The 23718-nt window shown below is 32.9% G+C and overlaps 3 protein-coding genes and 1 pseudogene across 6 annotated transcripts; 1 reads left to right on the forward strand and 3 right to left on the reverse strand.

Annotated features, from left to right (window-relative positions):
- Positions 1-1307: 1307 nt before the first annotated feature.
- On the forward strand, positions 1308-2810 carry LOC146933099 (Restriction endonuclease, type II-like superfamily protein). Of its 4 annotated transcripts, none has more exons than XM_085704836.1 (3): positions 1319-1469; positions 1554-1607; positions 1714-2810. In XM_085704836.1, the coding sequence occupies exon 3, from the start codon at positions 1731-1733 to the stop codon at positions 2661-2663; it is 933 nt and encodes a 310-aa protein (XP_085560962.1). In that variant the 5' UTR covers positions 1319-1469; positions 1554-1607; positions 1714-1730; the 3' UTR covers positions 2664-2810. The 4 variants fall into 4 exon arrangements, with proteins under 4 accessions (XP_085560961.1, XP_085560962.1, XP_085560964.1 ...); XM_085704837.1 differs by having other exon boundaries at positions 1351-1469; positions 1578-1607; XM_085704835.1 differs by lacking the exon at positions 1554-1607 and having other exon boundaries at positions 1308-1469.
- Positions 2811-5816: 3006 nt separating this feature from the next.
- LOC146933100 (uncharacterized) lies at positions 5817-6535 on the reverse strand (annotated as a pseudogene).
- Positions 6536-8130: 1595 nt separating this feature from the next.
- Positions 8131-12069, reverse strand: LOC146933101 (Ribonuclease inhibitor). The gene is made up of 2 exons (XM_085704834.1): positions 10214-12069; positions 8131-9342 (listed from the first exon to the last, which is right to left on the reverse strand). The coding sequence occupies exons 1-2, from the start codon at positions 11324-11326 to the stop codon at positions 8728-8730; spliced, it is 1728 nt and encodes a 575-aa protein (XP_085560960.1). The 5' UTR covers positions 11327-12069; the 3' UTR covers positions 8131-8727.
- Positions 12070-17906: 5837 nt separating this feature from the next.
- Positions 17907-21995, reverse strand: LOC146933102 (uncharacterized). Its single transcript, XM_085704839.1, has 6 exons — positions 21765-21995; positions 21537-21673; positions 20222-20574; positions 19578-19674; positions 19206-19487; positions 17907-19058 (listed from the first exon to the last, which is right to left on the reverse strand). The coding sequence occupies exons 1-6, from the start codon at positions 21892-21894 to the stop codon at positions 18063-18065; spliced, it is 1995 nt and encodes a 664-aa protein (XP_085560965.1). The 5' UTR covers positions 21895-21995; the 3' UTR covers positions 17907-18062.
- Between the last annotated feature and the right edge of the window lie 1723 nt (positions 21996-23718).

Raw genomic sequence — 23718 nt, forward strand, 5'->3', positions numbered from 1 at the left:
CCGGTTTATAAATACACAAAAATTCCTGGAAAAAATACTAATGAAAATTTCGAAATTTCGAAAAATACACAAAAAACCTAAGCTCGGGTTATAAATACACATATTTTTTCCCTTATTCTCGGTTTATAAATACACAAAATTCCCGGAAATTTTTTTGGAAATAAATACACTGAAAAAACTTAAGCTCGACATATATACTAATGAAATTTTCCATAATTTTTTTTAAAATTCCGAAAATTTCATTTTTCCAGAAAATTTCGAAATTTTATTTTTTCAGAATTTTTTAATCTTTTTATTTTTTTCAGAATTTATCATTATTTTTCATTTTATTAGATTATTTTATTTTTTTAATCATTTTTTATTTTTATTAATTTTTCCAGAATTTTTAAATTTTTTCCTTATTTTTTTTAATTTTTATTAATTTTTCAATTTTCCAGAATTTTTTAATATTTTTTTCAATTTTTTTATTAATTTTTCATTTTTCCAGATTTTTTAATTTTTTTATTAATTTTTCATTTTTCCAGAATTTTTTAATATTTTTTTTCAATTTTTTTATTAATTTTTCATTTTTGCAGAATTTTTTAATATATTTTTTTTAATATTTTATTAATTTTTCATTTTTCCAGAATTTTTTAATATTTTTTTTCAATTTTTTTTATTAATTTTTCATTTTTCCAGAATTTTTTAATATTTTTGCAGGGGTCAGAGACTATTTCCAAAAACAAAAATTTTGCAGGGACCAAAAACTATAAAAAAATTTTGCAGGGATTAAAAACAAAACTGACCTATTTTGCAGGGAGCAATACCATATTTAAGCCTTTATTTTACAAAAGAAGCTACTTATATTTGTTTGGGATTTTAAAAATAAAAAAAAAATAAGGTTTAAAAGTGTAATTGGTCCCTGCACTTTCAACAGATTTTGGCATTGGTCCCTGCACTTTTTTTTGTTTGGCATTGGTCCCTGCACTTTGTAAAAATATTGGCATTGGTCCCTGCACTTTTTTTTGTTTGGCATTGGCCCCTGCACTTTGTAAAAATATTGGTATTGGTCCCTGCACTTTGAAAAAATATTGGTATTGGTGCCACGTGGCATGAAATGATTGGGACCAATACCAATATTTTTCCAAAGTGCAGGGACCAATACCAATATTTTTACAAAGTGCAGGGACCAATGCCAAACAAAAAAAAGTACAGGGACCAATGCCAATATTTTTACAAAGTGCAGGGACCAGTGCCAAACAAAAAAAAGTGCAGGGACCAATGCCAAAATTTGTTGAAAGTGCAGGGACCAATTACACATTTAAACCAAAAAATAAACATTCTAAACCCCAACCTCAATCCCAAAATCCATTTCATTTTGAAGAAACCCATCTTCGCTATTTGATTGGAGACGCACCGATTTCAACCTGCCGGAAAACGCGAACGGAGCTGGTTCTCTTCCGCCGGAATCAGCGAAAAAGTTCTTCCAGGTTTTCCTCTTTTCATTTTACAATTTTAATTTTAATATTTCACATTTACTCTCTTGTATGCGGCTGAGAGGGAGTTTTTGATAGGGGATGCCTGCGTGTGCTATTTAGGTGCCAGTGGTGTGCGGTTCCCTGCAATCAGTTATGGTTTTATTTGGCTTATAGCTTATAGGAAAATAATTTAACTTCATTTTATCTTTTGTTATAAAAATAGTTGTGCTTATAGGTTGATTGGTTATTCAAACAGGGCGTAACTAATTTTGAATGGATATGAGAATTTCATCGGCGACTACCAACTCTAGCTTGATTAGATTCAGTGGCATTCTTCAGAAAGTATTTCCTAGCAGAATTAAGCCATATGGAAAAGATCATTTTAGAAATCTATCCATATGTACTACTACCTCACCAACAACTTCTTTGATTATTAAGCCTCCATCATTTACAGCATTTGCTTCACCGGCACCGGCTGATGTTCCGCAACGTTCGGAAGAATGGTTCGCTCTTCGTAAGGACAGACTAACGACGAGCACATTTAGTACTGCATTAGGGTTTTGGAAAGGTGGTCGTCGTGCTGAGTTGTGGCATGATAAAGTATTTGCATCAGAGTCTCAAATCGTTGAATCTGTTCAAAGAAATGCTATGAATTGGGGAGTGCTTAATGAGGCGGTAGCTGTTGAAAAGTATACAAAAATTACTGGGAGGGAGGTGACTTCGATGGGTTTTGCAGTTCATTCGAAACAGTCTTATGATTGGCTTGGCGCGTCGCCTGACGGTGTTCTTGGTACCGGAATATTGGAAGTTAAGTGTCCTTATAATAAGGGTAAGCCTGAGACAGGTTTGCCATGGAAAACTATGCCATTCTATTACATGCCTCAAGTTCAGGGTCAAATGGAGATTATGGATTTTGAATGGGTTGATTTGTATTGTTGGACGCCAAATGGAAGTACTATATTTCGTGTTGTTAGAAATCGTGAATATTGGGATATAATACATGGGATTCTCAGAGAGTTTTGGTGGGAAAACGTGATTCCGGCAAGGGAAGCTTTGTTGTTGGGGTCTAAAGATCAGGTAGAGTCTTACAAGCCTGCCTCTACACATAAATTGACTGGATTAGCAATTGCGAAAAGTATCAAGTTAGCTAGTGAATCAAAGCTATTATGCAGAGAAATTGCAGGTCATGTTGAATTTTTTACATGATTCTTGTCTACATGTTGTAACTTGTAAGTTGAGCAATTGGATTGATTCAATTTTTTAACCTGGTTCTAATTTTTTGCACTGCCTTTGGCATTCTTGTATCGTAGATACAAGCTATACTTTTAATGAAGAATATCTATCTTGCAAGAAGACTGGTCAAGTTGATATTGTTAGCATAGAAAGTTAAAACGTATAAATATTCCATCCACAAAGTGGGTATAAATATTCCATCCACAAAGTTAAAATTTCTGCATTTAGTTTTTGAAAATTGCTTTTCTGACATTCAAAACTTCACAATGACACATGTAAATGACGTTTTTACTCCCGGCGGTAGTTAACTACCGTTGGATTCATCCGGCGGTAGTTAACTACCGTTCCATGTATACAACACACAAAAAAAAAAAAAAAATTGCTCCAGCGGTAGTTAACTACCGTGGAGCATGTATATTGATTTTTTTGGGTTTTGTCTATACAGACTACTCATTTTCTCAGTCTTCTTTTCTTGTTCCTTTTCTTCTTTCTTGTAAAAAAAATATAGCTCCATTTCAAACACAGCATTCAGTAAATTTTGGACCAAGAGTTTGTACTAATTCAAATAATTGCTGAAAGCTGGTTGTTAACATTGATTTTGGAATTGAGAAATAGATGAAGAGCGGTGGGCTATGACTATGAGTGAGTGGAGCAGAGCAGTACTTTGTGTTGTGTGTAATGGTTCAGCTACTTGAATAATAAAAACAAGAATGAGACAACAGAGATATAAACCGTTCATTCTTTACCTCTAATGACCCATTACATTTACATATTTCTTTCAAAGATTTTATTCAAATCAGAATTCGAACTCGGATACTCTCATATACAGATGAAAATAGATGTCACTGAAATGATAAACTACAGATCCAAATAATAATTCAACTTTGAGATGTTTGTCTCATTCCTTAATTTTGTGAGAGCTTTTTTCTCTATTTTCCTTATCCACTCTTTGCTAACTTTGAAAATCTTCCCTATATATTCAAGAGATTTGGGTTGGTGATCATCATTAAGGCCGAATCTTAGGATTATTATTTGCCTTTCCCTTGAGTCCAAGCTAGTGGAAAAGGAAGAAGAAAAGAAGACAGAGAAAGGAATAGGATGTACAGGCATAAATAATGAATTCAGCGGTAGTTAACTACCGTTGGGACCGGCGGTAGTTAACTACCGGCGGATCTTTTAGCGGTAGTTAACTACCGTCAGGGGCATTAACGTCATTTACTTGTGTCAATTGGAAGTATTCTTTGTCAAAAAAGCAATTTTCTTAGTTTTTTTTCCTTTTCTTTTCCTACCAATTTGTAGACTATATAACAATTATTGAAAATCTTTAACAAACAAATCGTGGAGATGTTAAATGTGATGTTCCAAGACTACCCCTTGATCTTAAGAAAGTACACCAGAGAAATTAATTTTTTTTCAATATTTCATTCCATATAACATAGATGGCACCATAATACAATATATATATGCATATTCCTCAACTAACATCAAAGAAGAGGAATCAATAACACACAACTCAAGACTCGTATATTTAGCACATAAACGTGATTAATTATTTATCTATATATAATTCTTATATTGTAATATACTCTCACAGTCACACTCACACAACATTATATAATTATATAATAGTATATAGATATCATTAACACAAACCATGCATGACAACGGTCTCTGATCATGGATTTGGGTTTTGAACTTCAGGATAACCACTTTGAGCTGGGGTTGTTTGGACATAAGTATTAGAAGTAGGAGGAGACTGAGGAGTACACAACCCATAACGAGTACAGAACCTATCGTACTCATCACAAGAGGGGCGATAACCAAAATCACACATCTTACACATAAACACACACGCAAGTGTGATCTTTTGAGATTTATAAACACCATCATCTTTCTTATGTTGATTATCTCTTCCTGCACCCTCAGCACCATAGCCATTCAGCATTGCAACAACTAGGAGAACTAGAACAAGTGAAGCAATGGTTTTTGCCATAGTGATATGAAATTATGAATGAGTATATTTTTGTTTTCTTCTTATTGATATACTAGTAATTGTTTTGCATGGAATAAAATTGGCTCCATAGAACTCCAATTTATAGAACTAATGATTACCTTAAATTATAGTGAATGAAATAAATTTGGCTTTGCGTGTGAAATTTTTTTTTGGACAAAATTAAGGTAGTGTGGGCGCCATGGTTTTAAATATTTAAGGTTGACCAATTGATTGTTATAGAACGAATGAATAGATTCTACAAAAAAAAAAAAAAAAGGAATGAATAGAAATGATAAATGATATTGTACCAAAAAAAAGAAATGATAAATGATATAGCATAAGTTGTTAGTAATTAACAAATGGAAAACCATTGATTATGCATTTGTCTTCATTTGTTAATTATATGGACAAAGGTTTGCATGCCTCCAAGACAGAATTATATTCTTAATTAATTTATTGCACCTGTGTGTGTGTGAATGTAATTACTAATTAGTTGTTTCTTTCTTTTTTCAAATGAAATGTTCTTCAAGTTGAGAGTGGCAGTCTAGTTGAGTAGAGACTTCGATCTTGCATTGATCGTTTTGGTTATAATCATATTTTTTTCATTGAGTTTTGGTCATTTATAGTAAATGAATGTCTCTCTGTATTACATTCCAGAGAATACAGGTCTTGAATTGTATTGGTTGCAAATTATGATTTGGTTAAGTGTGTGGAGGCCAAGGGCATAATTAGTAGTATTGAAAATTGAATTCTTTTGTTAATTAATTGAATGAAATTAACTTAATTCATCACATTCTTTGATTGAATAAGCAATTAAAAGTTGTAGCCAAAAAAATAACTGTTGAAAAGTTTGAGCTCGATGTTAAGCTGGTAAGCAAAGCGCAACCGTAAGAAGATACCAAATGATTCAGTTCTAAAGAAACCATTTCTAAAAGACATAAAATTGGTGTCAAAACCTCTCCAAAATCACCGCATGCAAATTATTCCCAATCGTGCATCAAAATTCAAAGGTATTGTAGTAAAATTTATATTATTTTGTTTGTGATGTTCATTGTTCATAGTGGCGGAGCTAGAAATTTCATAGAGCCTGGGCGGAAAATTTATCGCAAATTCGCATGTGACATAATATATATAAATAGTCATAAATCAAAATAAAAGAGGATCGTCATTTTTTCTACAAAAGTACAGTTTGAAATAAGAGAGATGAAATATAATCTGTCAATAACGTGCTAAATAAAATTAAGAGGTAAATGCCCTTTCTGAGACTTCTTTCCGATGAATGTTCGAATAATATCAACATTATCAAGTGACTTGAATATCTCCCGCTCGGTGTAACATATCATCAAGTCATTTAGCCCCACATTGTTGATCTTGGTGCGCAATTTAGTCTTGATAATCTTCATTGCTGAAAAAGCTCTTTCAACGGATGCTGTCGACACCGGCAATATCAAAGCCAACTCACTGAGTTTGTAGACCAATGGAAATACCAAATGTTTCTCTGTTTGAACCATCTTCATAGCCAAATTTTGAACATCTTTCACAAGAAGAAAAGGAAGCATGCCTTTTCACTTAAATTACATAAGTGTCAAGTTGCTCCCATAACGGTCATCATCAAAAAAGTCTGCATGATAAATATCAGCAAGACGAGCAAGCTTATCAACATCAAACTTGAAGAAAGAGTTCTCGGGGTCAAGACATGAGAAGCAATCAAGCACAATGTTACTTCCTTCACTAAAGCGATGATCCATCTCCACACATATTTTGTCAATAGCAACATGAAAAATCTCGGTCCGGTAATGGTGAAGATTAGTGAGAGTCCTCCTTTTTGTAAGCTTCATAATTATTTTTATTTTATTATAAAAATGATAATTATTTCATTAACAAATAGGATCTATAAATAATAGGGAAAAAAGAAAATATACTGTTATACGAGTATAGAAGAAAATAAGAGAAAATTATTTGTTAATTTAGTTCACAGATATTTTGAAGGTCTTAAAGGAAGCGAAATCAATGCAGTTTAGGTCTTTATTTATTTAGCGACCCCCCACACGGTGTTTCACGGATTGTATGCGGCCGTCACTCTCTCGTAGTCTCTGTTTTTTTTCGTTCCTTTCTTTGGTCTCTGTTTCTTCACTCAATCCAACTCTATCCCTTTTCTTTTTCCCTTAACCCATTGCCATCACATTCAATTCCCAATATTTTAATAATATTATTCCCTATCAACTATTCTCTCTCGGATCTGCTTCTTTCATAATAGGTAATGTGTTATCAATTTCTTTCTATTCTCGTTCGCTTCACGCGTTTTTCCTTTTATTCATTTCACTTTTCTTTTCCTGGAATGTTTGCCCAATAATTCTTTTTGTAACTGTGTTAATCAGCTTTTGGATTGAGCCTAATGTGCAAAAACTACCGATCGAGCACGGGCGACCGCCCGGGGTCGCCGGGCGGTGAAACCGCCCCTCATACGCAATGGCTCTATTTTAATATAATAAATTTTAGTTTTACATTATATCAATGGCTCTATTTTTAATGTTAGCCAAGACAAAGAGTTTATTATTTAAAATTAAGAGAAAGGTAATAAGCTGCAAACTCAAACTGAAGTAGCTTTTAAACAATACCATAAACAAATGAAATAAACTTGTTTTCCAAACACAATCCACACTGTATATCCAAAAGCAGAATAGAATGCAACGCACAACTTCACATTTTGTATGTTTGTTTAAATATTTAAAATTTTTTTTTTCTCTTTCTTCCTTGGTGTCAAGTATATTGCATCATCCGAAAAGCCTACAATCAAACAAGGCAAGGCAACGAAAGCGTAATCTGCGGGTTTTACCATTTCATCTATGTTACTTATGCCTTAGTTTCTCCATTACCTCGGGCAACAGAAAGCAATTTGCTTTTCAAGAGCTTTCTACTAGTTTTCACATGCTTGAAGCAGAGTAACATATTCCTAAATTTAACCAAGCAGCGAAGAATAACTTGGCTGCCAAGACATTCGTGTAACATTGACTGCCGTAGCAGACATTAGCTGAAACCCACCATTGTGACACTGCACCAAACTACATTTCCTATTTTAAATGATTTTTTTATGCACACATCTTAGACATGACATATCAAATGTAATGGAAGTTATCCACCTCATATTGCAATCCTTCCACAATCAGCTAACGTATCTAATCTGATCTATGTATTCAAGCAAGGCTAGATTACCAACCAATGAGTGGCCAGCTTGACCATACAACAGTGGGTTGAAAATAAAGTTTATCCTGTTGAAATAATTCTCCCTCATGCCTTTTAGCATTTTCCTTTAAATAAAGATGGCCAACACTTACATTTATGATCAAAATATTAAATAATTTATTTGGAAGAGACATCATAAGGCCAACATAACAACAACCAAACCTCTTCAAATTTGCAAGAGGATATAAATATGTAACACAATTATTTCGCTAAAAAATCCCAAGATAATCATTTTATGCTCCACAGTAAAATGAGTTCCACTTGATACAAGCTAAAATAACACGTGAAGATCCAAAGACATCACAATACTATCCACTTATTTTTTTATTTTTTTCTGTCTTATCCAAAGATGGGAACAAGAATAAACAGGTTACATGGACTCCAACACGGAAATAGTGAATTACTAGTGCAGTTATTGAAGTGACCTTAAGTCCAGAAATCAGATCATTCAAACTGGTAAAGCAGTAGAACTATATCACAAATATTATCTGAAAGTGACCCAATGAAAGGTTTCATTGCAAAGCATGTCGCTCCAGCTGCAGCCCCGATGATCACAGTGCAACTATGCAGTAGGCAATTCATAATCACAGCAATTGATTCGGCTCCTGCAGGTTACTCAAGTAGCAGCAGAGAAACAAAGTCGAGATCAATTTCCACCTTCTCTACAACAGGAAGATTCCCACCAAATACAAAGAATGCCAAACAAGTCAAGCAGCACCTAGCATTTCTATGACTTCAAAAGGGGACCAAATTCCTCATAAAGACTTCTTCGGTATGATAATGTACGACACAACACATGCCCTAACTTTGTTCAGGGAGAACTGAGCTGACTAGTCCAATCTTTCCAACTGTCCCTTCTAACGGTTTGACCAAATGCTGAGAACAATGAGAGCAAAGCAATTCCAGACAAAATGTTTCTTCGTACTCGCTGTCATTGATGCAGCGGCCACACTGACTACATCGCGGTATGCAGAGAGTGCACGCCCTGCACAACTGAGTGGCATGCCCCCCAACCCCTTGACAGCCTTCTGCAGGACAATCATATACAAGCCTTAAATTCTGACATCGAGGACAAACTTCAATATCCAGGTCCCGATCATCATCGCAGGGCAGATACAAGTTCCAGCGGCAATAGAAGTGCGGTTTGTGAGAATGCTCCAGTAGTTGACTGTCAGGAGCATTCTCTTGTGGTTGACTGTCACGAGCATTCTCATGTGGTTGAATGTCAAGAGCATTCTCCTGTCGTTTCTTGTCAGTGCCCAACAAGAGCTTTATTTGTTCAAAATGCTTTTGTGTAACGCCATAAAGGCCACCTATGTGTAAATGCTTCACCTTCTGTGTACCCATAGAGTTGTAAGCTTTTAACATACCCACAATACCTTCAATACTAAGTCTTGTGCATCCAGGAACACTCAACTGCAAAGGTTAACCAAAGAAAAAATTAACATCATTGTTTGCAAAAAGATATGGATGTGAAAAACTCTGGATTTACAATGAGAATGAAAGTATTCAAAGCTCAAAGAAGTGAATACAATAACAGTTAGACAATGTCAGGAATTACCAAGCGTACCAACACTAAATCACATTACATATGAAACTACCAATAATATACGTAAACTTATTTCAAAGTGCCAGGATCTATCAAAGGTAAAAGAATCATTTAACCCAAACGCATCTGGACAGTAAAAAAAAATTTGCCTGAATCAAAGTTGACAGTTGAAACAGTTAATAATGTGCCTCAACTACTTGGTCCACAATCTATTTTTCTTTCAGACCTTCTCTTCAAATAGGGATTTAATACCTAAAGCTACAATGAGATAAATATGGTGCATTTCTTACTAATGCATGTTGGAAAACAAACAGCAACAGAAATACACAGTTGCAGTGAAGGATATGCTCAATCATTTTGAATAAGAATCAAGCATAAGAATCAACCACTTCCTACATATAAATCGGCATGCGTCTCAACCAACAAATGATAGTATCCTAGAGCAAAATCTAGAATAACCTTAAATCAACTTCTATAATGAAAGAAAAAACTAAAAGCAGAGATGATGCAAAGGACACATGCTCAAAACAGGATCTGCTGTGCTGACTTCTAAGTTTTAAAAAGTGTCAACCAACAGTGTTTAAACTAATTCTGTCTCCAATTCACTTATTCACCACTTACTAAAAATAAAGCAACGGCAGTACCATATTAAAGACTAAACAGTTGTATACAATTCCACAATACATGCTTCATTTTAAATCCAGAATGATAAAGTATAATAAGCTAATGCATGCTCACCTTGCTTAATTTGGGATTAAATTCAAGAACACGCCTCAGACCATCATCGGTTATCCTAGTGCACTCCACCAGGCTCAGACACTGAAGAAGACCTTGAGCCCTATTGGTTAATTCCAAAAGAATGTCGTCAGTGATCCTTTCATTTAAAGGCTGGTCAATGTGGATACTTGTCCACATTTGCGGATCACGAACAGTAGAATGCAGAGATTTACATACTCTCTCAAGAACAAGAAGATCAGACAAACCCAGATACCTAAGAGACGAATTTATAACTGAATGAAGAATGCGCTCATCTCCTTCAAGGAAATTCACATCATCCATGTCCGTGTCACCCGACACGCTAGCAATAGCCACATCTTTATAATCACATCTAAAATCTAAAACGGCATCCATGTCACAAGAAGATCCAGCCCCAAAGCTGCAGGATGCTTCTCCAACTTCTCTCCTAGAAAATTCACCAAATCCACTCATCCCTTGAAAATTCTTCTCGCTGCATGACGCCTCTCCAACTTCTCTCCGAGAAAACTCACCGAATCCACTCACCCCATGGAAAAATTTCTCGCTGCAGGATACTTCTCCAGCTTCTCTACGAGAAAACTCGCTGAATCCACTCACCCCACGAAAATCCTTCTCTTCAATGCACACATTCCCCCCTTGAGGAAAAGTGTGGAACCTAACAGCATTATTCCAAATGAAATTCAACCCAGCAAACAAAGGGTAATTCTCACCACTCGTCCCAATCTCATCCTTTACATGATATCCACCATAATCAAAATCCAAATCCTCTAGCCATCCAGTGATGGCTGTGAACGTCGTACTGATATCCATACCAAAAGGATCCGAAGGCAAAAGATCAAGAATATCCTTCGAAACAGAATCCTGAGTAGCACCACTTACACCACCCCCTCTATCACATCTATCACTACCACCATAATCAAAACAATTATCAACATTATGCCACCCATTCCCAAATCCATCACCACTACTACCACTACCGCCAGCACCACCACCAGTCTCAGAAATACCCTCCACTCTATACCCATTTCCCATTCTCAAATTATCCTCAGACAAACCAGCCGAAAATATCGGTCGATGAGAGAAATTCAATGCCATCACATAAATTTCCTCTTTGTTTCTATCTATCTATATACAACAAACCCTAACCAAATCAATCAGCCACAGAACCTAACTAAATCAATCAGCCACAACAAACCCTAATTTTTGGGGGAGGTGAATTTGATCAATTCCGATCAAATCAACAATTTTTTTTTTGTTTTTAGATTCTAACAAGGAAAACGAAAAATAAAATAAAAATGGAGAAAAAAAAGAAAGTGGAATAGATCTAACAAGAAAACCCTCGATTATTGATAGCAAACTAAAACAACGCACCAAAAACTTCACAGAGTTTCTTGAATCTTAAGAACCAAATTATAATAACAAACAATAAACGACAATTAAAATAAAAAAGAAACAGCTAAAATCGAATCGGATGAAGAAAAATAGAATCTCTTTTTTTTTGGTGTTTTTTTTTTTCTTCTGGGAATGAAAGGAAAGGATGATGATAAAGGATCAAAGAAAGAAAGGATATCTATGAGGAATGAAAGAAAGAATTGATAAGAGCGATAAGAGAGAATGAGGAAGGAATTGAAGAATCAAAACCCTAATTGATTAATTGGGCGATGGAAATGAGAAGGAAATGGGAAAAGCGAATGAGAAGGGAAAATATGTGGTTAGGAAGAGAGAAGGAAAAATCGGAGGGAATTGGTGTCGTGGTGGGTTTTTCTTTTCTTTCTTTTCTTCCCCCTCGAGTGGGTTCTGCCGATGCCGATCGAGTTCGCGGAAAATATGTGTTGGATAGAGAGAAACTATAGGACAATTTTATTTAATATTATTTATTAATATATCTAAATTTTTAATTTTAATTTATTATTTATTATTGGGCTAAGAGAGAGAAAGGGTAATGTAACGGTGAATATATTCAAGGGTGTGAGCCACGTGGTGAAACAACCGAATATGTTGATACAGTTTTTTCGCATCCAAAATGTGAATAGCGGTAAGGTAAAGGATTCTTTCATCATCAAATAGTTTATCTCTTCATTTTCTTATCGTGTGTGTGCTTTTTGTTAACATTTGTATACCTTAGATCACATATTACGTCATGTAAAATACTACAAAGATTCTATTTGACCAAAATTAATTCATTGCTAATGATGTAGTAATTGTAAAGCTCATATTACCAATTGCATATCATATATGATTAAAAAGTTACTCCCTCCGTCCCAATTTATTTGACCCCTTGGCTCATTTCACACAGATTAAGAAAAATGTATAAATAAAGGGGAAAGTCAAATATATTGTATTGGGAATGATAAAAGTAGTATTATTTAGTGTTATATTGTATTGGGAATGATGAAAGTTGTATTGAAAATTGAAATGACTCAGTTATTTTGGGACACTTTTTTTTAGAAAATGGGTCAGATATTCCGGGACGGAGGGAGTATTTATGTATTATCATTGAAATTCTTTTAAAAAGATAAAATACTATCATAAATATTATTTTCATTTATTTCTTAAATATATATTTATTATAAAAAGTACAACTATAATATGAATCTATTAATATTATTGGATTGACAAACTATTTGTTTTTTTATCTTTTGCTTCAAAAAGAAACTATTTGTATTTTTTCATTTTAAGAAAATAAACTTTTTCTTATAAGCTAATAATTTGACCTTAAAAGTTTTTTCTTTACAAAATTTTGACATTAAAACTTAAAACATAGTCAAAGTAATAATATGTGCCAAAAGACAGGTTTCAACGAAGTTTGATTATTACCTCACACAAAAAAACAAAGTTTGATCATTCCATTCCCACTTTACGATAACTTCTGATTATTTTTTTGACTCATAACTTTTAATTTTTCCTTTCACAAAAACTTTTAATTATTAAATAGTTTTATTTGCATATATTGATATATATTTCACTAGTAAAGTTATATGTATTGTTCTTTTTATTGAAGTTGTTGATTTGAGAGGTCTCATGTTTAAGTCTCATTAATTAATGTCTTTAAAAGAAGATAAATGTAGATTTTTATTAACAAAAATACAAAATAAATAAATAAAAGCGATATAGAAAATAAAATCTTGAATATACCTTTTTTGACCGGAGAATAAACGTAGATCGTTTTTATAAATGTTGCACCATCCCCTCACCTTAAATTTTTTATTAACAAAAGCGAGATTTCTTTTTTTTTTTTTAAGGAAAATAAAAGCGAGATAGAAAATAGAATCTTGAATATACTCTTTTGACCGGAGAATCTTAAATGTTATTGATAATGTGATAGAAAAGATTAAATAATAAATATTATTTATAGTAATAGATAGAATCAGTCGTAATTAATAACAAGTTATAAGATCCTTCAAAAAATAAAATAACAAGTTATAAGAATAAATTCCCTCAAAAAAAATTATAAGAATAAATAATATAGAGTATCTTTTCTTAAAAAAAAGTAATATCAAATATAATCCTAATTCCTAAGAGATATTCTAAAATAATAAATTGTGGTAAGAAATAACTTAACATTTTTTTATTTTTTTTTTTTTATTTTTTTATTTTTTTTTCCTTCAAAAAAAAATATTTTTTTATTTTTTTCGTAAACTAGGTATTCTCCTCACACAACTACTAAAGACTAATTCCTTGAGTCATATGAGATTCATATAAATGGCAAACTCTTCCTAAGAATTTTAACGATAATGCATACCCAAAACTGTATTCGAACTCATAACCTTAATTAAGGTAGAAGAAACTCGCGTCGTATCATCTAAACACTCTTGAATATAACTTAAGATATTCTAATACAAAGAATATTGTAGGAGATTTTATAATATTAATTCCAAAATAATATTTACCGTTTAGGAGAACGCATCTATAGTAAAAAAAATAAAATCATTAGTTAGACTATATATCTCACAACTAAATTTTGAATTATCAGAGACCTCTCTCTAAAAAAACTCTCTAGGCTTTTTTTTTTTTGTCGATAAAAGCTCATTATTATTATTTTTGTATGAAAGATATATGTATTATACTTCACCTTTGTAAGTTAGAGTTATTAATATTTTTTTCCCATTACAAGATAAATTGAACATTAGTTGTGTTTTTTTTTCAACAATGTGTTGTAGAAAAAGTTTTAACAAAAGGGGAAGGAAAAAAAAAAATACAATGAAGAGACCCAAACTAGGGTCGAACAAACTCAACCTCTCCAACTCTTTGATAATTTTTTATATAAATTTTAATAAATCGTAAATCATATTTTTTTTAGGGGTCTTCCAAAACATATTTAATCAACCTATGATTCAGTCAAACATATTCAACTTTTAAATGTTTATATTACTTTTCTTCAAAAAAATGTTTATATTACTTGAAATGTTTTTTTAATTATAATTGATGCAAATATTATAAAACAATAAAAACATAATAAATCTTACAATTTTTAATTTGTTTTTCCTTAGTAAATTTCACTTTTTAACCTATGAAAATGTTAAAAGCGATTTATCCAAAATTTTGATTAGTTTTATTTCAGAAAAAAATATATAATTATATTCAAATGTTTAAACAAACTTTTATAAATTGTTAAAAAAATACAGGTTGATGAATTTATAAATTGTTTAAACATGTTTAATTTTGAAAGTGTTAATATAACTTAAATTTTTTAAATTATAATTAATGTAAACGACTTAAATTACTAAAATTTAAAACAATAAAAAAAAATCATTTCGTCCTCCATTAATGTAACTCATATAATAATGTTTTATGTTAGAACTATGATGGCACAAGGTGTTAGGATGGTTGCATGGTTAAGAGATAATGTTGGTGTGCAATCAATGGCACGAGGGTGAACCATGAGGCTCACGAGGAGTTGATTAGAGTTTGTCTCATACCTTCTTCTCCTCCCACAATGTTGTTTGGTCATTATCATTTCAGTTTTCGAATTGATTATAGAAAGTGCTACAACCTAGTTTCTAAATAAATTCTTGGTCCGTTTTTTGTCCACAAACTTGAAATTATATTTCATTTTATTATATAATATTTTCATTTCCAATTTACTAGTGTAATTTTTTCTATTTTCATATCCTTAATCAAAAACCAATCTTTATTTTGTTCCTTTCCATACTCAATTCGATCGAGCTTAAATGAAGCAAATCCCAAGCAACTACTGTTCTGCAATCAATAATTAGTTGTTAATAGTTTGTACCAAAAAAAAATTAGTTGTTAATAGTTCCATTTATATATATGGTTTAAATTATGTTAGGCTAAGATTGTCTTGTTAAGGTTTGAGCCTACCTTTCTCCCAAGCATAAATCATACGAGTGTGTCTTACATTGACATTTTTTAAGGTTTAACTTAGACCCTTTTTTATGGTGGCCGAGATTTGAACCTCAGACCTTACATATTTTATGCATTGTTCATATCAATTGATTTAAGCTCACGATGACATACCGTTTTAAGTGTTTGGCCTCCTTGAAAAGCTAGTTAAAAATTATAAACAAAGCAAATTTATTACAAACAAGATATATATGGATACGCTAACCAATATGCATAAGTAAAATGTTATTTTTCAAGACACGACTGGCAAGTTTTAATTGCATGATTTATTTGTTTACTTCCTATTTTTCAGCCACACCTCCTTGAATTGTGGCAAATAGTGCACTGCGATTGACTGCTCTTTATTCTTGAAGAATTCTTGATGTTATTTTTCTAGAGATATAACATTGCTCTATGCATAAATGAAGCAATCATAACAATTGTTTTCCTACTAAGTAAGGATTGCAATTTGACTTCAATAAAAACTACCTCTAAGATTATACTATACTATTATTAAACGACGCGCTGTATAAATGAAAGAGATCCTTTTAAGTAGAAAGAGAAATAATATGTTAACATAAATATTTTTTATGTTAAGATATTCTCTCAGTTTTAAAATGAGTGTTGTTTTATAAAAAAAAAGTTTCAAAATGAATGTCAATTTAAGTTTTCAATGCAATAATAACTTTTTCTTTTCAATTTTTTTTTTGAAAGAACTTTTCTTTTCAATTGTACCATTCAATTAATACTATATACACTATTTCCAGTCCTCGTGAGCTTAGCTCAGTTGGTAGGGACAATCATGGGCGGACCCGAACAAGGCATGGTGTGGCAGGGGCCACACCAGTTCAGGTCCAATACTTTTTATTTTTAATTTTTTTTATCAACTCGTTGTATATTTTTATTTATATATTAATACAAACACCTAAATTTTTTTTATGTTTATACACGCGTCTATATTTTTACCCATATATTAATACGGGAACATATTTATTTGTATAATTTATATACGTGTCTATATTTTTACTCATATAAGAGAACCTATTTTTTTTTAATATACATGCGTTTATATTTAAACTTATATATTGATACGGGGACCGATTTTTTTAATTTATACACATGTCTATTTTTATTTATATATCAATATAGAGACTTTTTTTTATAATTTCTATGCAATTGCGACCTGCTTTTAAAAAAAGAGCGCAACACGCTCATTCGTCCGTATGTACAGTCATCCTGCTCGAGCATTTGACATCCCATGTAACCTATATAGAAAGTGATGTTCTTAGAACAATCAGTAATAATATGATTTTATTTCATTTTCAACAAATGGAAAGTAGATAATTTTCTTTGTAATTTTGGTTGTTACAACTATTTTAAATATAACTACTTATTAAATTTAATATTATTTGATTATTTAACCAAAAAAAAATGTGCCCCACTAGTATTGAAAGTCCAGATCCGCCTCTGGGACAATGCATAATATATGCAAGGTCCGGGGTTCAAATCCCGGCCACCACCAAAAAATATACACTACTTCCAAAATATTATTTTTTCTTCATAAAAGGATCTCTTCCATTTATACACGGTGTCATTTAAACGACATTCATTTTAAAATGTAAGAAGTATTATTTATCTTTCTATATAAAAGGATCTCTTCCATTTATACACGGTGTCATTTAATTTGTGTATTTATGAAATACATGTACGTTGCAGAAGATGAAAAATAAGAGATAGAGATACACATATAATATCGGTATTTTGATGTTCAAATATCAAAGTTCAATCAAATAGGAAATCACACAAGGAAAGCATATATCTATTCTCAGATTGTGATACAAAAATGTCAGACTAGGATTTGACAGAGTAAATTAGTCTCAACTATGTAATTCTCCTCGTTCATTCACCCTTAAGAAATAACAGCACTTGTTAACAACATGGATAATAATATTCTCAGAACGAAATACATAAAACTTACTACTACAATGGTGTTTAAGCGCAGCCAACAACTAACAAATATTCTGAGACCTATATTATATGCTATGCAAATATTCAAGCTTAGCCTTGAAGAATGCCAATGAGAGTTTTCTCTTCCTTCTCAAGGTTTCTTAAGCATCCGTTTATGGGAGTAAATTTACATTGGAGGTTCATAAATATCGCATAAGGGAATATTGTACTAATGAAAAAACAAAGTATAAGTAAACAAAAACAAACCAATGAATTAATGGTAAACCAATTGTTCTAACTGCTTAATGAGGGGAAGTGAGTTGCTAGATCAAGAATCTATCAAAAATATGCATGCACGTAATGCACCAAACACGCACATTAACACTTGCATCCAATAGACAAATATACTCATTCGCTTGAATTGAACCAAAATTGATGGTTTTGAGATTGAACTCGCATAGTGTATAGGGACCCTCAGTAATTGAAAGCAGCAACAAAATGTTAGTAATACAAAATGTTTATCAGAAATCACAAATCCTTATTACTTCCTAGACTTCTTTCTAGACTTGGATGAAGGCTTGGTTTGCTCAGAAACTGCACTCTGAGTAGCACCTTTGGAGGAAGTTGCCTGGTTTGATTTTGGATTGGAATGACTGGAAGAAGCACCAGCTTCCTGCTTATCTCTAACTACAGCACCCTGTGAGCCTCTAACTTGAGCAGCTCGTTTGTCCTTCCTCTTGGGCCTAAAAGTTGACCTCTCTCGCTTGGGAAGCCACCTTTCTGGATCTGGTGGAGGACCTGGGTTTGCAGGGTTAAACCCTTTAGGATACCTTGGCTTTCTCTTTCTCTTTTTCTTAGTTTTTGTCTTATTCTTTCCTTCGTCGTTCGTTTCGGCAACACCTGCATGAAGAGGACCCTCAACTTGTTTAACTCCAGAAGTACGCTCCAAGCTGTCCACATCAATTCCCTTCAATCCAGGCAAGGTCTTTAGTTTCTTTTCATATAGCTCTGCCTTAATAACATCAAGACGGGCAACTGTTGTTATCAGCCCAACTAGCGCTTCTATGCTTCCCTGACTTTTAACGAGCTCCTCATAGAGTTTAGCAGCATGCTCTTCCCTTCCATGCCTTAACTTGAATGAGGCAGCCTCTTGCATTATAATATTAAGCTTATTGTCCTCAGTCATAGCATTAGACCACCACTTGGTTGCAGAATCAAGCACAGCAGCTGCACCCTCAACGTCGTTGGCTCGTTCTTTTAAAGACACAAGGGTGGCAACAGTAGCCGGCATGTGTTGAATATCTGGTATCTTTGTTAGAGAATCGGCTGCAATATGTGGGTGGCCAGCCGCCGCCGCAACCTGAGCCCTGGCTAAGTAAAGAACCTGGGACTTCTCAGGCAACTTTCCAGCAAACTGTGCCAGTATTTCCTCAGCCCTTCCAGCTTTGTTCTCTCTAACCAAGAGGGCAGCTTGCAGCAATACTGGTACAACACTATCAGGAAACATGTCTGGTAATGCAGAAACAAGTTCTCGAGCCTACAGATTGCGATGTAACCATATAATTAATAATAATAATAATAATAATAATAATAACAACAACAACAATCATAATCATAATAATAATAATAATAATAATAATGATATATGACTGATGATTTAAGGACAAGAAGACAGATAAAAGACCTGGTCAATCCTGTTAGCATGAAGAAGCAAAAGAACCCTATTTGCATATATTGCTTCCCTTTCTTTTGCTGAAAGTTTCAAGTCCAATCCATGAGCTAGGCGAAAGCTTTGTATCTCTTTCTCTTTTAGCCGATCAAGTTTCTTCAGACTATCAGAAACATCTTTTGGACCTTTCAGGGAAACAAGATTATTGACTGCAACTGCAATGGACGATTCATCGGCCATATCTCGTTTAATCATGTCCACATAAGCTTCAATAGCATCTTGTTTACGCCCAAGAAGCTGCCAATCAATGATTGATTAAAACTACAGTCTCTTGAAATAAGTAAAATTTGCATAAGATATATAATTTTGAGAAATCAGAACTCCTACCTGTTGGACATAGCCCAATTGTACAGCAATAGGAGACAATTCATTTTCTATATCTTCATCAGGCCAGTTATCTTCCATCAGGCTCTCTTGACCAATTCTGATAGAAAAAATATAAATAATAAGTATATGCCATTCATGTATAACCTCCCAGGAAATAAATTTATGACTTAATAGGTTAACTAATTGAAGTCAAAACAACTAACCGACAAACAACATTTGATTGTAGCAATTATAGCTTTGTCCATGTTTTACAATAAGGAACTTTTACTCAGACCAATCACACTTGACTTGCAAACACGAAGCATCTATTACTAATGGTCAAATATTAAAATGAGTTTTTATCATGACTCATAAGTACAAAAAAACTATAAACAAAGCTCTAGAACTAAACACATACTCGTGAAGTTTGGTAGATAGATATCACATCTAGCAACTGATAAGACAGATACATGATATACTATTTTTGTGTGAATGATATATAGTATGCTCTATACACGTCACAAACACTAAAATTGAATATTTGAATAGTGTTGGACTATAATAAATTGAATATTGCTAGACTATAATGTTATATGTTACCCATGAAAATATCTGAAGTAAATTTAGGCAATTTCATGATTCCCACAATCAAAATATCACATCACCTTCGGGCGGACAACAAGAGCTGCTCAGCTTCTGTGTACTTGTTCCTTTGAATTAAAGAACAAGCAGTATTGTATGCCAATTCAAAGCTGCTTGTTGCTTTAACCCGAAATGAATCCAGCCATCCTTGAACTTCAGATGATCTCCCTGCCATAACTAAGGCAGCAACAGAATTAATTTCCAACATATCAATCTTGGACTTTTGAAGCTTCTGGTAGATATCCAGGCAAGCATCCATTTTTCCAAGACGATACAAAATTTGAGATTCCAAAAGCATAGTTTCATCATTTCTCTCATGTTTTTCCAAAGACTCCAAAGCTTCATTCAACTTGTTTTGTTTGTATAAGCAGTATGCCTATTTAAAAACAACAAAGTAAAAAATAATCGATGGTAAGCATTTTCTCACTTATACCATAAACTCCAACAAAGTTTTCTATGACATGTATGCAATGTTTCAGCGCATATTATATATGTACATACAGGGAATGAATTCCCCCATGTTCAATTTTGGTCATGCATCTTTTGGATGAAAGAGAGTGTGTGTTAAAAAATAGACATCGAGGATTGAATGGTTAATATTATAAACATGGCGCTCATTTTTTTTTCAACATGACAGAAACCACTTCCGTATATACAAATGATTTATATGCTTAATTAATGCACTATCTGCGTAAAGATTTTTTACACAGTCAATCAATCACAAACATCAAATGATTAAAAACGTTTCACTTTAATCATAACTACTTTTAAAGTCACACATGATTTGTTGTCATTCGTTGACAATGTAACATTTTTTACACGGACAGTGTATCAAAATTGAACTCATATACAAAATTAGTTCATGCACATGGACCTAATATCTACTACTAGAGTTCACAAACACTTCTCCCCATGCTTCCATTTCATAATTCGATGAATAAACAATCAATTTAGTCCCTAAACTATCACCTTCTCTCTCCAATTTAGTCCAACCGTTTGTATAAGGCTTATTTTGAGCTTATGCAAAGCAGCTTGTGCAAATAAATGAGCTTTTTTGTATCATTTATAAGCTTGTCAATATAGTTTATGACAAAACAGGTTATGAAGATACAATTTCCGTTGGTTAAAACTTTTAAATTAGCATAAACACTTTTTTTTTTTTGCATAAGCTATTTTTAATAAGCTCTAAAATAAGTCAATCGGAACGGGCCTTATATAAATATAATAAGCAATTCATCAAGTAAATACATTCCATCAATTACCCTATCCTAGCTCTAATTCTGAATTTCACGAATCAATCAATCAGAAAACAACGAAACTCAGATTTAATTGACGAACCTTAAAAAAATGAAAATCCTCAGGAGGAGACCGAGAAGATTGAATTGCCGAAACAGCATCACCAAATCGATCATCTTTGATCAACGCAACGATCTTGCATCGGAGTGCGTCTTCATCGCCAGGTGCAATTGCGAGAACTGCGATGAGATAACGAAATTGTTAACACGATGATAAATCTAATTAATCAATGAATTGAAATTAAAAGGAGATTAAGAAGAATTAACGAACTCTGATCTGTAAGTTTAACGGCATTGGTGAATGCGGAAGCTTGGATGTGTTTGTTGAGAGTGGTGAATAGATCTTCGAGTGGAGGTGGAGCGGGAGGCTGCGACTGCGTCGGTTTGGGCTTCGGAGCCATTAGGTTTCAGCTGTGGAAATGAATCAGTATCACCGTAACAGTGGTTGTTGCTGAGGGTTTTCTTCAATCGTTTCGCATAAACGCGATTCTGGGGTTAGAATAGAGAAACGCCGAAGTGGAAGATATGTGGTTTTATATTTATTTTTACTCAGGCGAACATAAATAAATTTCCTTAAAAAAAAAAACATAAACAAATTAAAGACAATTTAAAAAAAAAAAAAAAAAAAAAGATAACGGCTAAGTTCAGTTGGCATAAACGCTGCAGTTTGGTAACAAAAAAAAATGCGGCAGTTTGAGACCAAGATTCGAACATCGGGTTTGTTTGAATTTTTTGCCACCAAGTTACTTATCAACAAAACAAAATTTCCGATAGTTGTAATCCTTGTCTCTAATAAAGACCGTACAATATTTGTATGCAATGACAATTAAACTCTTTGTTTAGTTATGTTGTTATTTACTCCCTCCGTTCCGGAATATCTGACCCATTTTCTAAAAAAAATGTCCCAAAATAACTGAGTCATTTCAATTTTCAACACAACTTTCATCATTCTCAATACAATATAACTCTAATTAATACTACTTTCATCATTTCCAATACAATATATTTCACTTTCCCTTTTATTTATACATTTTTCTTGATCTGTGTGAAAAATCAAACTGGATCAGATAAAACGGGACGGAGGGAGTATAATTTTTGACTTGTTTATTAATATTAGACTATTCACAAGAAACTGGAAAAAAAAAATTATAGATAGATGAAATGACAATAATCATTAAAAGTTCACAAACACACATATGTGAAGAACTTGAGATTCATTCTCTGATATGTTGGCACATAGACCGTTTGATACCTTCGAGGAACTATAAAAATAAGGAGGGTACAATTAGCATAAGCTATTTTCGTTGGTTAAAACTATAAATAAATTAAAGACAATTTAAAAAATAAAAAAAAGATAACGACTAAGTTCGGTTGGCATAAACCCGGCGGTTTGGTAACAAAAAAAAATCGCGGCAGTTTGTATAAAAAATAACGCGGCAGCTTGGGACCAAGATTCGAACATCGGGTTTGTTATGAATTTTTTGCCACTAGGTTACTTATCAACAAAACAAAATTTCTGATAGTTGTAATCCTTGTCTCTAATAAAGATCGTACAATATTTATATGCAATGACAATTAAACTCTTTGTTTAGTTATGTTGTTATTTATAATTTTTGACTTGTTTATTAATATGAGACTATTCACAAGAAATTGAAAAAATTATAGATAGATGAAATGACAATAATCATTAAAAGTTTACAAACACACATAAATGGAGGACTTGAGATTCATTCTCTGATATGTTGGCACATAGACCGTTTGATACCTTCGAGGAACTAAAAAAGTAAGGAGGGTACATGGTCTTTAGTGTCATCTTCAAGCATCATCATCTCATCATCTACTCACAAAAAAGGTTTGTGCAAGTAGCCACAAAGGAAACTTACGAACAAAACATCATTTTGAGAATAGAATTGAATGAGAATAATTATACATTAAACACACGTAACAATCAACAGTTATCACACAAGCACATAATAATTATGACATGATGATAATAGATAGGCCAATGTTAACTTGTGCCCTAAGGGCACATGTTAAGGAACTCATTAAAGAAAGGGTAAACAGTGCTTTTAGCCCCTGTAATATATGCCACTTTTGGGTTTAGCCCCTGTAAATTTTTTTTTTTTAGATTCCACCCTCATAAAATTTTTTTGTTTTGGTTTTGGCCCCTGACCCCCTTGAGTCAGCAGAATCTTTGACATGCCATGCTGCGTCACCTTTTTTGA

Source organism: Medicago sativa, chromosome 4, assembly GCF_051527215.1.
Source record: "Medicago sativa cultivar Bolivia chromosome 4, Bolivia_mono, whole genome shotgun sequence".
NCBI classification, from domain to species: domain Eukaryota; kingdom Viridiplantae; phylum Streptophyta; class Magnoliopsida; order Fabales; family Fabaceae; genus Medicago; species Medicago sativa.